This window comes from Cajanus cajan, chromosome 4 (assembly GCF_000230855.2).
Source record: "Cajanus cajan strain Asha chromosome 4, NIPB_CcT2T_4, whole genome shotgun sequence".
Taxonomy (NCBI): Eukaryota; Viridiplantae; Streptophyta; class Magnoliopsida; order Fabales; family Fabaceae; genus Cajanus; species Cajanus cajan.
The window spans coordinates 79,327,428-79,345,640 of NC_138520.1; the positions used below are offsets into that span (position 1 = coordinate 79,327,428).

Consider the following 18,213-nt stretch of genomic DNA (forward strand, 5'->3'; position numbering starts at 1 on the left):
TTCAATGATATTTTTTTTTATCTAATTTCATTAATATTATTAATATTAATTTGGACAGAAGGACAATATTTACTACTTCTAAAAAAATTGAAGAATCAAATCAAATATTTTAAAAATGATGAAACTAAATTGAATCCTAAAAATGAATAAAGAGATTGAAAATATAGTTTAACCTTAAAAAAACCGCAAAGTCTTTATTTAATTTTTTAAATTTTAAATTTATTATATTTTAATGTTTGAAAAGTGATTTGTAAAATTGAAACTAATAAATAATTGGAATTTAAAATAACTAAATTGTTAGAGATTTCTTCTTTATTAATAGTTTAACTCGTGCCTATGCCTCTATGGATAAGAAGAAAAGTTTAACCCCAATTTAATATAAAAGATTATTTACAAAATGATAAATTTTTAAGTATTAATTGAGATTTGAATTTAAAACTCAAGTATTTATAGATATAAAAATAAAAAAAGAGATAAAATTAATGATCAATTAATATAAAATTAAATTTTAAGGTATTTATTTATAAGTGGAATAAAATTCAAGACCAATTAAGACGAAATTAACGTGTATTTTAAAAAAATAAATAAAGTTTAAGAGTTGAATATTTTTTCCCTTAATTCTAAGCTCTTAAAAGTTATTTATATGAAAAAATATTATTTAAAAATTAAGTTTTTGATAATTTTAATATAATATTGTCAACGGGCATGTATTAAATTAAACAAAATAATGAGTATATAACTATGTTTAAATTTTTTCAATTTTAAAATTAAGTTTGTAATAAATTTAAACAAAATTTTCAACGCAGTACAAAAATAAGAAGGAGGGAGAAGCAAACTGAATCTGAGGCACTTATTAAATTGAATTATTTGAAAACAGTATGCACAGTAATATTAAAGCATAAGATTATATTCGATCCATGCATTATAATAATTATTTTATTTTGTTTTATAATTGAGAAATGAGAGGGAGAGATGGGGATGCGAGATTGTGAGATATAAACCAACGCGTACAGCTGTCGTGCTCTTTTTACTATTTCAACTTGGATCTACCTTTGCCCCCACTAAAATATTTCTAAACATTCAACTCAAATATAATTTACTTTAACTATTATTAATTTTTAATTAACAATGGACGTATAAATATTTAATTCTAAAATAAAATTCTAAATTTTATAAAATTTGAAAACTAAATTACGAAATTAAAAAATTACATGGGGCAACGATGTAAATTTTAACAAAATATTAGAACAATATATTATTTTATATATCATAGATATTTTGTTAGGCCGATCAGTGGCAAGAGCAAGACCCAACTCCCACGGGGCTTGGCTTACATTAAATTTTGAAAAGAAAAAAGAAAAACAAATCCACCATCCACTCCAGTGGCCTAATCTAATTAAATGGATCGGGAGAAAAAGCCACAAGGATGTTGTAAATCTAGTTATCATTTATCTCCATGATATTAATATTATTTTCCTCTTTTTATATATATATTTTTAGTATGTTGTTAATGATTGATGGATTTTAGGATGTTAATGATGTCTTAATTTTATAGTGATATTCGAGATGATAGATTTGGTTAAAATTAGAATCTGGAATCGGTTAAGGACAAGGCATAAAGATTTTAAGTATGACTTTATTTCTTGGTCCATGAATTTGGCAGCTTGCCTTACCTAGGTAAATGTATTTAAGTGATAAATGAGACTATTGAAAAAATTTGATTTTACAATTTCTATTTTAAAGTTGTGGGTTGGATGTGATGGACTAGCTTAAGTTCCTAGTTTTGGAACAGTATTTTTAGTAGTGCATACTGCATAGTACACATATCACATGTGATGTTTTTGTAAGGGTTGGAGTACCCTTTATACTTCCTTTATTTTCAATTATTTGGATTATAAAAAAATAGTGATATTTAATACACTAAACTTTTTATTAAAAAAAAGTAATCATTTATCTAAAAGTAACTTTAATTTCTTTTTATGGATTATTATGTGGATAAATCATTAACATAGATGTATTTTTAATATTGGTCACTAGAAGAAAATTAGCATATACCAAGGGACCAAGGATTTTTCACAGTCATATATTTCACATTTTCAAAAACTAAAATCATCAATATATTGCGTGTACGACAACCTATTAATATATTATAAGAGTGGTATTTTTATAATTCTTTTATAATCCTTAGTAGTTAAAATTTAGAGTAATTTATAAATATTTTCTCTTTAATTTATCAAAATATTTTTTTAAAAATAAAATTATAACAACTTAACATGTAAAAAAATGAATATTTTAGACACAATTATCTTAACGAGTTTGGTGAATTTATAATCGAAATATTAATACTAGAAAGATAACTTCGCCCAAATCTTACTCCTTAATCTCAATTGAGAACTTATTTTGGTATTATCTAAATGTTTCACGTAATTTAGAAGTCAACATTAAAAAAAAAGAAGTTGATACATACCCTCATTCTTTGATCACTAAATTGCCTCTTATTTTGGACAAGCAAATTACTATAGTATTCATCTTTTGACCATCTAATTCATTTCTTAGTTAGAGGAATGTGATGTTATAATAATTATTTTAAGACTATACCAACAAAAATTTCTGAATGATTCAAAAATTATTGTTAGTGATAAGTTTATTTTGTTACACAATGAGAGCATATATAGTTAATTTAATATGCCAAATATATTATTGTTTGTCTTGTGTTACGTTTTCACTAAATAGGAATGTTCAAGTTATGGAACCTCTGAACTAAAATTGTAAAGTCGGAGGGTTTTCTGATAATTGGTTATTATCAACATATATGAATAGCAAACACCCTAGCTAGATGCAGCCTTCGGTTGACAAGAGACACACCATCTTTGATATGTTCTCTTTTGGAATAAAATATCGCAGTCTATTTAGATGTAAGTATTTTGAAATTCTTTTTATTAAAAATAAAGAAAAATATTTTAATTAAAATTTATCAAAAACGTTTTTAAATTCATATTTAAATAGACTCATAATAATGATAAAATTTAATTGGAATAGTCCATCATAAAGAAATTTATTGAAAAAACTTAACAAATTATTTTAATATATGTTTTAATACACTTTCCGTTGTGGGATAAGAATCCAGTTAAATACATATCTTAAGATGAAATATAATTAATATTTTTTTTTTCTACGTATTGTAATTTTTTTTTTACTTTACACAATTAAAATTTATAATAAATAATTTACATTATATTATAAGATTATTTTATTAATAGTTTTTTAAAATATTAAAATATAATTAAAAATAAGAAAACAATAGATTTTTTTTAAAAATATCTCTTTAAAGAAAAACAATTAAACATACTCTCTAAAAAATATTAACAATGAGTTTAATAATATAAAAAAGTGTTCCTAAAAGGCTATGTCTAAGATGGAATGGAATTGAAGGAGGCAATGATCATGATGACAAGAGTTTGATGTCATCAACATTGAATATGAATGAATGTTCAAAGTGGATCCCACCCTTGCGCCTCCCAACTAAGCCACCCTTTCTGCGCCTTCTTCCTTTCTTTCCACATTCCTCATTCATTCTTCAAGCACACCTATATATATATATATATGTATCATCCAAATCCAATGTTCACAATTCACATATTCATTAATAATCTTGTTCATGAGAGCTATAAGACTCCACCTTTCACTGCTCAATTGGAGACCATCTCTTTTTTCTCTAACAAATTCTTATAACACCATGTCTCAATCAGCTTTCAACACACCCAGATTGATCCTCAAGAAGGTTTTGGCCAAATCTCAACATGAAGGGGATGGAGCTGTTGTTAGAAGAGGCATTGGAAGGTTTTTTTTTTTGTGTATTGAATCAACTTTCTTCTATTTCAATTCATGACTTATTGATTCATTCTTGTATCAGAAGCGACTTGAAGAACCTGGATCCCTTCTTAATGTTGGATCACTTCTCAGGTACATACCTACTTTCGTTGACCACCCCTTTGTCCTTATATCCAACATTATCAGTATTTTAACACCGCCTTACGTCTTTCACTTTGCAGTATCTCCCCCTGGAGGATTCCCTGATCATCCACACAGAGGTTTTTCAATCATATTTTCCTATTCATCCTTTATTATTATTATTATTATTATTATTATTAGTTCTTATTCTCTTTCCTTATATTTTCATTTGCCTCATCTTTCCAGGTTTTGAGACAGTCACATACATGCTAGAGGTATACTTACTTCCATTTAACATCAAATTAAACTAAACTGTACTTCTAATTTCTTATTTGGCCAAAACTTTATACTTTGCTTTTTTCGGATTTTAGGGAGGCATAACTCACCAAGACTTTGCTGGCCATAAGGGTACAATAAGAACTGGTGATGTTCAGGTACCACAACTACTACTCAATGATGAAAAAAAGAACAAGATTGATTGGTTTGTTACTTGTTACAATATATTTGTATGTGTGCAGTGGATGACTGCAGGCAGGGGAATAATTCATTCTGAAATGCCCGCAGAAGCAAACAACAAGGGCTTGCAGCTGTGGATCAATTTATCAGCCAAGGACAAAATGTAACATATAATTACATACCCCTATCCCTATAATTAACTAGTTAAATAAATTTCCATCATTATTCACTGTGTGGCATTTCATTTTGATTCAGGATCGAGCCTAGATACCAAGAGCTTCCAAGTGAGAACATACCAAAAGCAGAAAAAGATGGCGTTGAAGTGAGAGTTGTAGCAGGAGAAGCAATGGGAGTGCATTCTCCTGTGTACACACGAACTCCAACCATGTTCCTTGTTTTCTCCATGATGCCAGGAACTGAGTGGCATCAGATCATTCCAGAGTCATGGAATTCCTTTGTTTACATAATTGAAGGAGAAGGTGTATTCGGGTGTCCAAATTCACCTCCAACTGTGGCACACCATGTCCTTGTTTTGAGCCTAGGAGATGGCCTTAGCGTGTGGAACAACTCCTCAAAGCCTTTGAGGTTTGTTCTGATAGGAGGAGAACCAATCAACGAGCCAGTGGCTCAGTATGGTCCTTTTGTGATGAACACACAGTCTGAGATTGAGAAAACAATTGAAGACTATCAGTATGGCAGGAATGGTTTTGAGATGAGGAAGTATTGGAGATCTCAATAGTATTATTGATAGTGAAATCAAAGTATGAAAGTTATGTGTATGAGATAAAATAAGAAGCCTGTTTTCCCTATCCCTTTCAGTGTCACAGGTGTAGCTATCAAAGTAGTAGGAGCTGAAAAGAAATATTGCTTATTCTATCTTTTTCATTTCAATGTATCAAAAGTTTCTAGAAGATTAAAATTGCTGCCGGGACAACTATTGCTTGTGTTGTGGCTGAAGTCATCATGGGTCAGCTTATCTTCATTTTCACTAGATTTCTTTCTTTCTTTCTTTCTTCATATCTATCCATGTTTGGGGTGGTTGAAAATTGAGATTATAAAGAGTGTATAAATAAAACTTTCAGATTATAATATCATAGTTTTTAGGTTCATCTCCAATATAAAAAAATAAAAAAGGATTGTTGAGTTTTCTTTTTGCAAAAAAATTAAATTTTATATTTTCAGGAGTATCATTAATAAAAATTGACTTTGTTTGAGCTTCCCTTTGAGATTTTGTTGGTACGAAAAAGTTGTAGGTAATGGTTGTGGGTTGGAAACTGTGATTGAGATGGGTGGGTGATATTGCATAATGCATATTGGGTTCACGATTGTGTGTTAAGGTCCTCCACCATCTCAGAATTTTAAGATTTTCTTAATAAACTGATCTTTAGTTGATCTGAATTGTGGCATATTGTCCAACCCACATCTTTGAGGATCATGTTGAGTGGGAACTTTTCGTGTATGGTGTATAAAAATGGCATTTTTTTTTTCTTCAAATGTGACTGGCAACCAAAGAGTAAAGTTTTTAAGTTTATGAAAAATTACAAATTTGTGCTATTAGTATTGAACATATATATTTTTATAAAGGGGAGTGATAATGTCTACCCATTTTGGGATGGATTGATATAAATATAAGAGAGATTGAGAGAAAAGACAAAAAAAAAAAAAAAAATACTGAGAGAAAGTAACAAATATGACAAGTGATGCGGAAAAAAAAAATAAGAGTGAGAGAGAGAATTAACGGATGATTATAATTTTTCTTATATAAATGTTCAATAGCTTATGAATAAAAATATAATTAAGATAAATTATATTTGCATTTTCCCATGTTTAACCAAATCACATTGGATATTCTTCTCTTTCTCAACATTATACTTTTTTATTAAATTTATTCAACAATAAAAGAAATCAAGAAATGCATATTAACGAAAATGATATATTATGTTATTTTATAAATTGAGAAAAATATGCATACAATAAAAAAAGAACAAGAATTTAAGTATAATATCATTAAATCTTAAAGAGAATAAATATAATTTAAATATTTTCATATAAAAATTTAAAGCCGTCATTTTAAAAATATTATATATTTTCCATTTTATTAAATATGTAATTTCTTTGTTGAAAGTTACTTATTATTAAATATGTAATTTCTTTATTATATGTATTAAATTTTATAATAAATAAAATATATAAATTAATATTATGTTTGAATCTATAAATTATATTTAAAATTTGTATAAATAGATAATGTTAAATATATAAATTATATTTAGAATTTATAATAAATAATTTATATTATAATATAATATTGTTTTTATTTAATTATAATTTATTTTAAACATTAAAATTTAATTTACAATTAATTAAAATAAATAAAAATCAAATTAGATAAGAATTAAAAGAATTCATAAAAACTCTCTTATTAAAAAAAAATTCTTAAAAATATTATAGATGTTCATGTTTAATATATAGAAGTTAATTAAAATTTATAATAAATTATATATATATATTCTTATTATATTTGAATAAATAAATTATATTTAAAATTAGTACACATAAATATTTTTAAATATATAAATAATCTGTTAAATTTATGATAAATAATTTATATTATAATAAAAAAATTATTTATTGATAATTTATTTTAAAATATTAATATTTAATTTATAAATAATTATGATACATAAAAATTAAATTAAATAAGAAGTTAAAAAAAAATTTACAAACTTTTTTTTTGAAAAAAATCTTTAAAATTACTTTCGTAGAAGATAGATATTTATGTTTAATATAAAAGAGTGATTTTATAATTTTTTTTAATACTATCATATCCCTATTTTAATACTATATTAAAAAAAATTATTTCCCTATTCTTATTAGTTACAAGTACTTTACTGTTAAGCAATTTTCATATTTTTTAAATTACTTATATGCTTTCTTAATTATATATTTATTCTTTATTTATTTAATTGAATACTAAAGTTTCATGTGACAACCCAAAATAATGTGAATGACGCTCAATTTTCAATGTTCGCTAAAAAAAAGTTACTTAATTATATATTTAGAGTCTAAATGAGCCATTTTATTAAGAACACATATGACTAGTAAAAAGGTTAATGGAGATCTTAAAAAAAACCTCCTTCAACTCAACTAAAATCACATTTCCTATATAATAAAAAATACTCTTATATTCAAATTTAATTCTCATAGTTCACATCTTAAATACTAAGGCCAACTTTACAAATAAAAATGCATATATATATATATATATATATATATATATATATATAAATAAAAGGGAAAATCAAATGACTCATGGAATAATTATATAAAATTATTGTACATCTTAACTTTATATTTTATTTTAATTTAAAAATGCAAGATCAATTTTAAATATTATTCAAATGTAAAAAAGTATATCAACTTCCCTTTTATTTACGATAATTTTTCTTAATTTATATAAATTATTCTCAACAATTAATTTATCCTTTTTCGTTTATGTGTTTCTTTCTTCTTCTTTTTTTATGTTTCATTTTCTTCGTATATAAAAAAGAAAAAAATAAGACATTTTAATCAAATTTTTTTCATAAATATAAATGTGTGATCTTACTTCTCAATTTATTGAGAGATACTTCAAGTCCACTTTTAAATATGCAGTTCAGTCATTTTGACTCAATTACTTAATTATTGTAGGGAAAATTGTTTATAATTTTTTTTCTTAACCTCTACTTGAGAAAATCATGAATAACCAAGTACAAATAAGCATTATAGTTGTAGAATTTGAAGAATAGATACAATATATATTTCATCATGAAAATAATTATAAAACAATTGAGTTGAAAAATCACCTTGAAATGAAGAAAATAAAAAAGAGAAATTAATCAAGACCTAACCATCAATCGCATCCATCGTCATTTTGCCCTTTGTACATTGCACCTAGAGTCAGTCCTGAGCATAATTTCAGAGTGCAAACCACCTAAGACTCCTAAGTGTGAGGGATTTAGGGTTTATAAGGGCCCAATTTTTTTTTCTTTTTTATTTCTTATATTTTAGAATGCAACCTTATAGGTCAATTGCATATTTTGTTTTATATTTTTAAACTTTTAATTATTTATATTTAAAAAATTTAAAGTAAATTGCCCCACGAATTTACGTTTTAGACTTTATGCTTGAAAACCTTAACTGTCATTGAATTTTTCTATCAAACAGCTCATCCAAAAAAAAAATTATAAAAGCATAACTGTTTTGAAATTAAAGAGCCGAATTTAACAATTAATGTACGATATCCACTTTTCAAGTATAATGCAACAGTGGTGTAAAAAAAAAAGTATATAGCAACGTGATGTAGAAAAAAAAGTATAATCCAACAGAAAAAAAAAGAGATTATAATAAAATCTACACTAAATATATTTTAAGAAATTAATTTGAAAAATAAAAACTGCATTGCACATTAATTTCCTCCAACAAATGTCTACTGTTTTTAAGTTTAGTATAACAACGATATTTTATATATATAAAAATATTGTCAATGACAAGAAGAGGAAAAATAAAAAAGAGTGATACTAATGGGTTATCTAAATTTAATTATTTTTTAGCGGTTATGGACATGACAATAATCTCTTTAAGGAATAGATTTGAGTAATTAAAGACATTTGAAAGCATTTTTGAATTTTTGTTTGATTCAAATAAGTTAAAGTCATTAAATGATAATGAATTGAGAAAGTGTTGTGCAAGGTTTCACTCTACTTGTTCTCATGGTGATTTATCAAATATTGATTTAGATTATTTATTTTTTGAAATTGAAAGTTTTATGAAGACTTCGCTTATATCTTTAATGCCAACCATTAAAATTCTTGAGTTTGTTAAAGTTGCATATTGTTATCGAAATGTTTTAATTACTTATAGAATTTAATTAAATGTGTTCTTAACGGTAACATTGGCTGAAAGAAATTTTTCAAATTTAAAATTAATGAAAACTTACTTAAGGTCATAAATGTTATAAGAAAGGTTGAATGATTTGGCAATTTTATCAATTAAGAAAGATATGTCGGAATACATTCAAATTAATGTAATTATTACTCTCTCCATTTTTTATTCATAGTTGTTTAAGGTTTTGCACGACACTTAAAGAAATGATTGATATTTTAGTTTTCAAAAATATTTATTACTTACTTTTTTATTCTACCCTCTATATTTTTATAATATTTCGTTGGAAACATATTGCCCTTTTAAATGTAACATTAACTTTACATAGGTAGTTGGAGAAAAAATAGGTAAACGTTAGAAATAAATAGACACATTGTTCAGTAAACATGCATTAATTATCAAGGTTAAAAATGAGAGAAAAAAAATCAATAAGTCATTGATTTTAGTAAAATGACAATGAAAAAAAATGACAAATTCTGACAAAACGATTATGAATAAAAAACGGAGGGAGTAATGATTTTTCTTCTCGAAATGCTCAAAGATTTTACTCTCTCCATTTTTTTCATTAACGTTTAGGGTTATGCATAAAAATTAAGAAAATGATTAATATTTTAGTTTTTCAGAGTATTTATTACTTATTTTCCTTTATACCTTTTAGTGGTTGGAGAAGAAATGGGTACATTGAAAATGAATAAACACATTGTCCAGTAAACACACATTAATTATCAAGGATAAAAATAAAAAATAAATTAATAAGTCTATTTTAGAAAAGTGACAATGAAAAAATAACAAAAAAAAATAATGTCAAAACGACTATAAAAAAATGGAAAGAATACTTTTTATGATATAATTCATGTATTTTGTTTTGTAGACTAGGAACAAGATAGATGACAACACTAACAAGTACGTCAAAAATAGCATGTGAGTTGATCGAAGAAAAAAAAACAATATATTTATATAGATTTGTTAAAACTATATTATGAACTTAATATAATAAGACATACAAATATTTTAATAAAATTACATGTCTATTTTTTTATATATAAATTATATGTTTATATTCTAACATTTATATGTGAAAGACTCTAATTTATTGTTTCACCTAGAGTCCATAAAATGTTATAATAGACTTGATTACACCATGTATTTTTGTTGTTGCGCACTATAATATTTTAGAGGAATAGAGAAGATAAATGTAATAGATTATGAAAATATTTTCTATAACATAACAAGTCCATGAGAGAGATTAGTTACAAGGAAGATAACTTTTTAACATAAATGAAAGATGATTGGTTTCTATAATTACAAAGAGGAGAGTTTCTACTTTCAACAAACAAGAGAGAAATTAATCATAAATACTAATACATTTTTTAAATTATTTTTGAAAGAATAAATTTAAATTACCAGTACCTTTATGATAAAATAATTAAAATGAAAGAGATGACTGATTTTTTTTGTTTAATATTTTTTTTATGTAAGATGCTAACATATTCTAACTAAAAATATATTAGATGAGAATATGTTAACAAATTCTACACATATATATATAATAAATACTTATTCAATAACATCTTTAACTAAGTTGTTTACTCAATCAACCAAAATGATATTCAAAATTGACTAAATGTAAATTGATGAATGATATTCAAAATTGACTAAATGTAAATTCCATTTCATCAATTGACTAAACAATTGACTCTTAAACCTAGTTATCTAAACATCTAATTATTTAGATAATCATAAATTTCAAAGAATTGATTAAATAGTCCAATCTTAATCAAATATCTAATCATCACTTGACAAAATTATCAATGCTTATCCAAGTTTGTCATATAATTATATGAGTTAATCACCTATATACTGCTAATGTAAAGTTTTTTTACACTGACAATCAATTAGAACCGTTAATAGTGTCTTTTCATCGGCTCATTTAATTAAATTAAAATAAAAAAAGTACTATTAACAACTCTGATTGACTACTAGCGTAAATTTTTTTTACACTAACAGTATATAGATGATTAACTCAATTATAAAGCCATTAATAGTTAATTTATAAAAGTATAGCCAATGGAATCAAAAAGTTGCCAGCCGAAAGCTTTAAACGTATGGTTCAAGTTCAGAGTGCATGTACGAGCACCCTTTTTATGTGCAACATTTATGAAATCACGTCATTCCTTTACACAAATATCCATCAAATCAAAAGAAACTCATGAACTGAAGGCAACCTCAGATTGACTAATTACAACCCCCAAATACAAGCAATCCACCAGCCAGCCTTCAATGTAACAACGCCCGGGCTTTCATGCCACTGAGATTAATTGAGTTAGTCAAAACATATTTACTTATATTGCCATTCACCAGGCAAATTAGCTGAATAGCCAGGGCCTATTGTATTCTAACTAAAGAGGCAAGCATAAGTCAAATAAGAATCTTACCGAAAAATAGAGAACAAATAACGGTACAAAGCAAAAAGGGAGAACAACTTCCGACTCAAATGCACAAGAAAACAATTGAACGATTCCTGGGGAGCGAAAATTGTGAAAAGTAGAGACTACAGAACAAGACGACTCAAAAAGTAAAAAAAAAACGAATAGGAAACTAACTAACAATCACGCAAGCAATAAATCGCTATTCAGTAGACATTTTGCCATAAATGGATGTCCGCTTTCATTTGCTGCTGCAATGCAATTACAAGCTCTTTGAACCCCGATTATACAATTATACCCTTTTTCTTAAAAATGAAGACAACATTGTGGTTACTATATATGTCTTATAGTTGTAAGTGATCAAGTTTTGAAATCATAGCAACAATGCAACCCAACCCATTTAATTAATCAAGCAACAAAAACGAAATTGAACTGACAAAGCGACTGGTATGGTAGGTCATCTCGAACAGCAAGAAAAATAGCTTTGATTTTGCTTGGTTGTAGCGGCCCCATTGTTGACGAGGCTGACTCTGTTGACAGATAACTCTGCCTTGTATGTTTCGGAGTTGAGCACCTTCCTGCTCACGTTGTTGTAAATTTCTCGAATCACCATCTCAAACGCCGTCTTCACGTTTGTGGAGTCCAACGCAGACGTTTCCATGAAAAACAAACCTTCCGCTTCCGCAAGGCTTTTCCCTTCGTCAATGCTCACCGCCCTTATATCCTCCAAGTCACATTTGTTCCCCACTAGCATCATCGCCACAGTCGTATCGCAATGAGCTGCATCATATCACAAGCACCATATTAATTTCCTCACAAAACACAACAACTTAACTGCTCTATAATCAACAACTAATTAACACTTTCTCTTGCATAATCTCTTTCCTCTTTCTTTCAGTCCTTTATAATCACTACGAGATGTTTATGACCAAGTATACACACAAATCACAATCACACCAAGGCCGAAGCTAATAACAACTTGAAAAAAGAAATTGCGCAATCCGTATGCAAGAATTGTGAGTTTCTAAGACAGCTCCTAGCTAGGTTAATAACCTGTGAAGGTGATAACAGAAAACAACAAGTATAAATCAGCTAGCATACTGACACATATACGAAACTAATAGAAGAGTACAAGTACAGTATAAACTAAAGAAATTAAGAGGTGAAAGAAAGGAAATCGAAGAAACGTTGTGAAAGCGATAGCGACTAGATGAGAATCGGATCGGGACACGAAACCGGCGCATGGTGAAAGTGAGAGTGAGAAAACGTAGAAAAAGAGAGAATCGAAGACGAAAAGCAATGTTGAGGAGATCGGAAGCTTGCAAGGGAAGGCAAAAAGAGTAATTGAGTGTGAGAAAATAGAGTGAAATGGAAGAAGGATTTCAGATCTAGTAGTTACTTTTAAGCTCGTCGAGCCAGCGACCGACGCTGTCGAAGGTGGTGCGGCGGGAGATGTCGTAGACAATGAGAGCGCCGACAGCGCCGCGGTAGTAGGCGGAGGTGACGGCGCGGAAGCGTTCCTGGCCGGCGGTGTCCCAAATCTGAGCCTTGACTTCCTTGGAATCGATTTCCAAGCACTGAGTCTGGAACTCGACGCCTATGGTGGCCTTGGAGTGCATATTGAACTCGTTCCGAGCGTAGCGAGAGAGCAGGTTCGATTTCCCCACCGCGGAGTCTCCGATTATGACGATCTTGAAGAGGTACTCTTCTCCTCCCTCGTCCTCCGAACTCATTGCCGCAACTTCAATTCCAGTTCCTAACCGTGAGAGAAAGAGAGAGGGAAAAAAAGAAAAGTAAAGTTTTCGAGTGGAGGCGTGCTTCGCTGTGTGTGTGTGTGTGTGAATTGTGATGATAGATAGCAATACCACACAACACAACCTGGCAATGGCATACACAAACTGCGCTACTTAGCTGCATTCATTGCCAATTTTGCCCTACTTTTTCTTTTTTAAATAAAGTCAATTTATTATTTTTAATTTAAACTACATTAAATTATTTTATTTGCCTAAACCCAATTTTGATCCGGTGCTAATTGGTTACTTTAGATTAACGATCATATTACCTATTCAAATTAGTCACAACTTACTTGAATACATGTCTTCATATTTTGTATATAATGTTTCATATTTTATACTATTGACTCAGTTGCGATTTAAACGATTGTATATAATATTTATCTTACTTTAGTTTTTATCTATTAAAATTCAATTGATGTTTAAATTCATAAATGCTATAACATAATGAAATTTGTGTTATATGCAGCTAAAAAATAATATAAAATTATAATTATTGAATTCTCAATTGTGTTTTGAAATTATTTTTATACAATTTTCACAATATTTGTAATACTTATTTATTTGAACTTTAATTGTGTTTAATAATTTTTATATAAGTGAATTTAATGAAATAAATTTAAAGTCTTGAATTAGTAAAAAAAATAATCCAAAATCATGTTTCAAAATTAAAAATAATTATATTTTAAAAATATTAAATTGATCTAAATTTAAGAATAAAAGATTATAATAAACATTTTAAAATAAATCTATCAAATAAGATTAAAAATTAAAAGTATAACCTAACCTATTTTAAACCATTCCAATTTTGAAAACAAAAATACAATTATTCAATTTGTACTTTAAATTAATATGTTGTTTAAATTCTATTTTGAAAATAGATGTTGGCATTTTTTTTCCATCTTAATTATGTTAGAGAAGTAATCTTATTTTAATAATATAATGATACATTATAGGCTTAAATATGTTTTTAGTTTATCAAATTTATGATAAATTTATTTTTGGTCCTTCAAATTTAAAATTATTATTTTTAATCCTTATAATTTCAAAAAATCTTATTTTAGTCCTTATAATATTGATTGAATCGAGAAAGATTTTTAACAACTTCTTTACTAAAAATGTTTATTATTTTTAGTATATAAGTTCTAAAAAAATTATAAGTTTATATCTAAACATATTCTTGATATATTTGGATAAAAAAAATTATAAACACTTTTAGAATAAAAAATATAATGAACTTCACTATAAACTAAAAAGAACTTTTATACAAGTTAAAAATATATTAAAAAAGAGTTAACACAAAAAAAAATTACAAACTAATTTATGTATAAATTATTTTAATTTTTTAGAGAATTTTATTTTATTTTCTAAAAAAAATATGTAAACAAACCCTAAAAGTGAGGTTACATATATTGTGATTTTGATACTATCATTAAACGCAGTATGTCATAAAAACAGTTTGAGGCAACATATATTGTAAATTTGTAATTAAAAGTTTGCTATTTTAATTTATAAGTTTTGATCATATTGCCGTTGTAAATTTTATGGATAAAAAAACTAATAATATAGATATTAGGCACTCCTCGGATGAATAAGTTTGAAATTTGAATCTCGCGATTGATAGTCTAACTTCGTAATTACTTTGGATAGAGAAATATTTAATGGCGATAAATTATGGATGGAGACTTTACAAATTTTAGATTTAGGGTGATAGGTTTTTGTAAGGACTCTTTTAATAAAATTCTTACAAACATTATTAACAATATTTCACGTTAGTAAATAATTAAGTTTTTTTTTAAGTATGTAAATCATGGTTTGATTTCTAACTTACATGTTTAAACGAGGAAAAGTTGTACCTATTTTTGTGACGGTGTATTTCTGCGTTAGATCCACGTTGATAGGTTAAATAATGTCAATAAAAACCATAACACTTTTTAAACCAACGAAGTAGTAATGTGATTGTAAGAGTATAAGCGAAGAGACAACTAAGAAGGACATAGTATTTTTATACTAGTTCGTTTTAACTACTAATATTACGTTCAAATCTTGATCAACCCAATCAAGTTTCAATATCTTTTACAAAGATATAAATATTTTTTGACAAGTCATTTCAGATTCAACCTAAGTATTTATTGACTTGCTTCTTCAAATAACTATCAAAGTATTATGTTAACACAAATATTTCCTAAGACATAAACAACTAAGTATTCTTTTACAATCGAGTCTCTTTAGACTCAAAACAATAACACTAAAATACCCTGAATCCTAAGCCCTAAATCCCTGAACCCTTAAACCCTGAACCCTAAACCCCTGAACCCTGACCCCTGAACCCTGAACCATGAATCGAACCCTAAACCACAAGCCCCAAGCCCCGAGCCATAAACCCTAAATCATAAACCCCAAGTCCCAAGCTCCAAGCCTCAAGCCCTAAACCTGAAACCCTAAATCCTAAACCCAAAACCCAAAACCCCAAAATCCGAATTGGGTTGGATTTGACCCAAATACTAAAAAAATTCAATCCGAACTCATTGAATTGATTTAGGTCAGTTTAGATTAGCAGATTACTATACCCGCTTACACACCCCTATCACCGAATAGTAATATTAAACTATCTCTCTTAACGAGTGAAAATAATACTTCTATAAAAGATTAAATATATAATTCAAAAGACAAATAAGAATCTAAACAGTCATTCCTCATCCACCCCAGGGCTTCTTATCGGAACATAAATTCAATTAAGAAAACGACCCTGAGAATAAAACAGAGCGTTGAGAATAAAAACATGAATCTCACGAAACATACACTAGTTGTATAATAAAATAAAAATGCATAAATTATCTATTAATAAAAGGACAAGAAAAGAACCCGGAGAACACATAATCTCAAACGTCTATAAATTGGTTCTGAAAATGTTGAGCAACTAGTGGATTTACTAAGGAGGTTGTCCATTTCATTGGTGTCCACTAAATAACGCTTTACTAATTATGCATGTGGCTTCAATATATCGATCTACGCACCTAGAGATGCAACCGCTTTCACTCCCACTGAGGCTTGAACCTGGTTCAAAAGAAGATTATAATAAACATTTTAAAATAAATCTATCAAATAAGATTAAAAATTAAAAGTATAACTTAACCTATTTTAAACCATTCCAATTTTGAAAACAAAAATACAATTATTCAATTTGTACTTTAAATTAATATGTTGTTTAAATTCTATTTTGAATATAGATGTTGGCATTTTTTTTGCATCTTAATTATGTTAGAGAAATAATCTTATTTTAATAATATAATTTTATTTTAGTATATTTTGAAATAAATATATTATGTCAATTTTATTTTATAAGAATGAAGTATCAATTCATCTTTGATTAATATAAAATTTTGTATATATGATCTAAGAGTAAATAACTTTCAATCTAACGGTTGGATTTACAAAATTCACATTTAATTTAAAATTATTAAGTGATGTAACACTTAATAAAAATTACACCGCAGTGTCGTTTGAATCCTCTTCTATATATATATACATATATATTATGGTGTATATATCTAAATACTTTGTGCATGTTAAGTCTTAGGTAATTAGTTGTTTTTGTTGCTAGTAGTTAATCTATTTAAATGTAATAACCATTACATGTCATTACAACCTTAATGTAAGAAAAAGATACAAATAATTTTCTCTTTACTTGTTATTTCTCCATATTAGTTTTATTCACAATTCATCTCCTTTCCTAATTTAGTTTTACTCATCCTAATTTAGTTTTACTCATAGTTACTTTTGAAAGATTTAAATTTTAAAAATGAGTAAATAATTTTTATATATTGTTTTTTCATCTAATCATAATTATTATATAACTACAAGAAATTGTAAGTTTTCAAGTCTTACAACAATTCTTGTGAATTTTCGTGTTATATAAAACTTGTGGTTAACCGGATGATTGACCGTTAATAAAATAACTCAAATAAAATAGAACCCGTAGTAATAATAATAATAATAATAAAAGCTAAATGACTATTTGGAACACAGCCAATGATCAAAAGAATATGATATGCCAAGTTTAAAATTTTTTTTATCACAATTACAATAACTACATAAAGGTTTGAACTTAAATTTCGGTGTTATTCTAACCTCTATCACTGAACCGATTATAGTAGTTCATAATAATAAACTGTCGTGAAGGAGAAAAAAGTTAAATTTGGAAGAAAAAATTGAATACAAATAAACGAAATTGGCAAAAAGTAAAAGAGTAAAAATTAAGGTTAATAATGAGTGCGAAGATGCACAAGAATACAAAAGATTACGCAAATAGGTCAACATAAATGGAACTAAATCCAACAAGGAAATGTAATCAAATTGCGAAAAATAAAGTTCAAAAGTTAAAATTAGAAAAACAGTAAGCACATGATATGGTAATAAACTGATGAAATTAATACTATAAGAAATGCCACATACCAGTACTGTACTACCACCAACAAAAGAAAAGCATTAAATCGTGTCACTAGAAATTAAATAGCATTAAATCTAAACAAATTACAAGAAAAATAAATTACTATACTTGAATGGAACTTAGTTTTTGTTCTTTAATGCAAGATTTCAGGTGTCTTTAAACTTTAAATATGTCAACCTCTTTATAACAAAAAAATAAAAATAAAAAACTACCA

At 26.9% G+C, this 18,213-nt stretch overlaps 2 protein-coding genes across 3 annotated transcripts; one reads left to right on the forward strand and one right to left on the reverse strand.

Annotated features, from left to right (window-relative positions):
• Positions 1-3,444: 3,444 nt before the first annotated feature.
• Positions 3,445-5,621, forward strand: LOC109802247 (RmlC-like cupins superfamily protein). 2 transcript variants are annotated; one of them, XM_020363529.3, is made up of 7 exons: positions 3,445-3,840; positions 3,917-3,963; positions 4,053-4,091; positions 4,198-4,226; positions 4,323-4,385; positions 4,470-4,570; positions 4,663-5,621. In XM_020363529.3, exons 1-7 carry the CDS (start codon positions 3,659-3,661, stop codon positions 5,144-5,146), a joined length of 945 nt encoding a protein of 314 aa, XP_020219118.1. In that variant the 5' UTR covers positions 3,445-3,658; the 3' UTR covers positions 5,147-5,621. The 2 variants fall into 2 exon arrangements, with proteins under 2 accessions (XP_020219118.1, XP_020219117.1); XM_020363528.3 differs by having other exon boundaries at positions 3,448-3,840; positions 3,914-3,963.
• A 6,351-nt stretch (positions 5,622-11,972) lies between these two features.
• LOC109802479 (ras-related protein RABA5e) lies at positions 11,973-13,651 on the reverse strand. The gene is made up of 2 exons (XM_020363866.3): positions 13,156-13,651; positions 11,973-12,536 (listed from the first exon to the last, which is right to left on the reverse strand). The coding sequence occupies exons 1-2, from the start codon at positions 13,487-13,489 to the stop codon at positions 12,214-12,216; spliced, it is 657 nt and encodes a 218-aa protein (XP_020219455.1). The 5' UTR covers positions 13,490-13,651; the 3' UTR covers positions 11,973-12,213.
• Between the last annotated feature and the right edge of the window lie 4,562 nt (positions 13,652-18,213).

What these genes read in the sequence shown, in the direction of transcription:
- LOC109802247 (XM_020363528.3), top strand. Translation starts at nt 3,659, where the DNA reads ATGAGAGCTATAAGACTCCACCTTTCACTGCTCAATTGGAGACCATCT. An exon ending in GTTAGAAGAGGCATTGGAAG is followed by an intron (nt 3,841 to 3,913) that starts GTTTTTTTTTTT and finishes TTCTTGTATCAG; the next exon opens with AAGCGACTTGAAGAACCTGG. An exon ending in TAAGAACTGGTGATGTTCAG is followed by an intron (nt 4,386 to 4,469) that starts GTACCACAACTA and finishes GTATGTGTGCAG; the next exon opens with TGGATGACTGCAGGCAGGGG.
- LOC109802479 (XM_020363866.3), bottom strand. Translation starts at nt 13,489, where the DNA reads ATGAGTTCGGAGGACGAGGGAGGAGAAGAGTACCTCTTCAAGATCGTC. An exon ending in CTGGCTCGACGAGCTTAAAA is followed by an intron (nt 12,537 to 13,155) that starts GTAACTACTAGA and finishes GATATGATGCAG; the next exon opens with CTCATTGCGATACGACTGTG.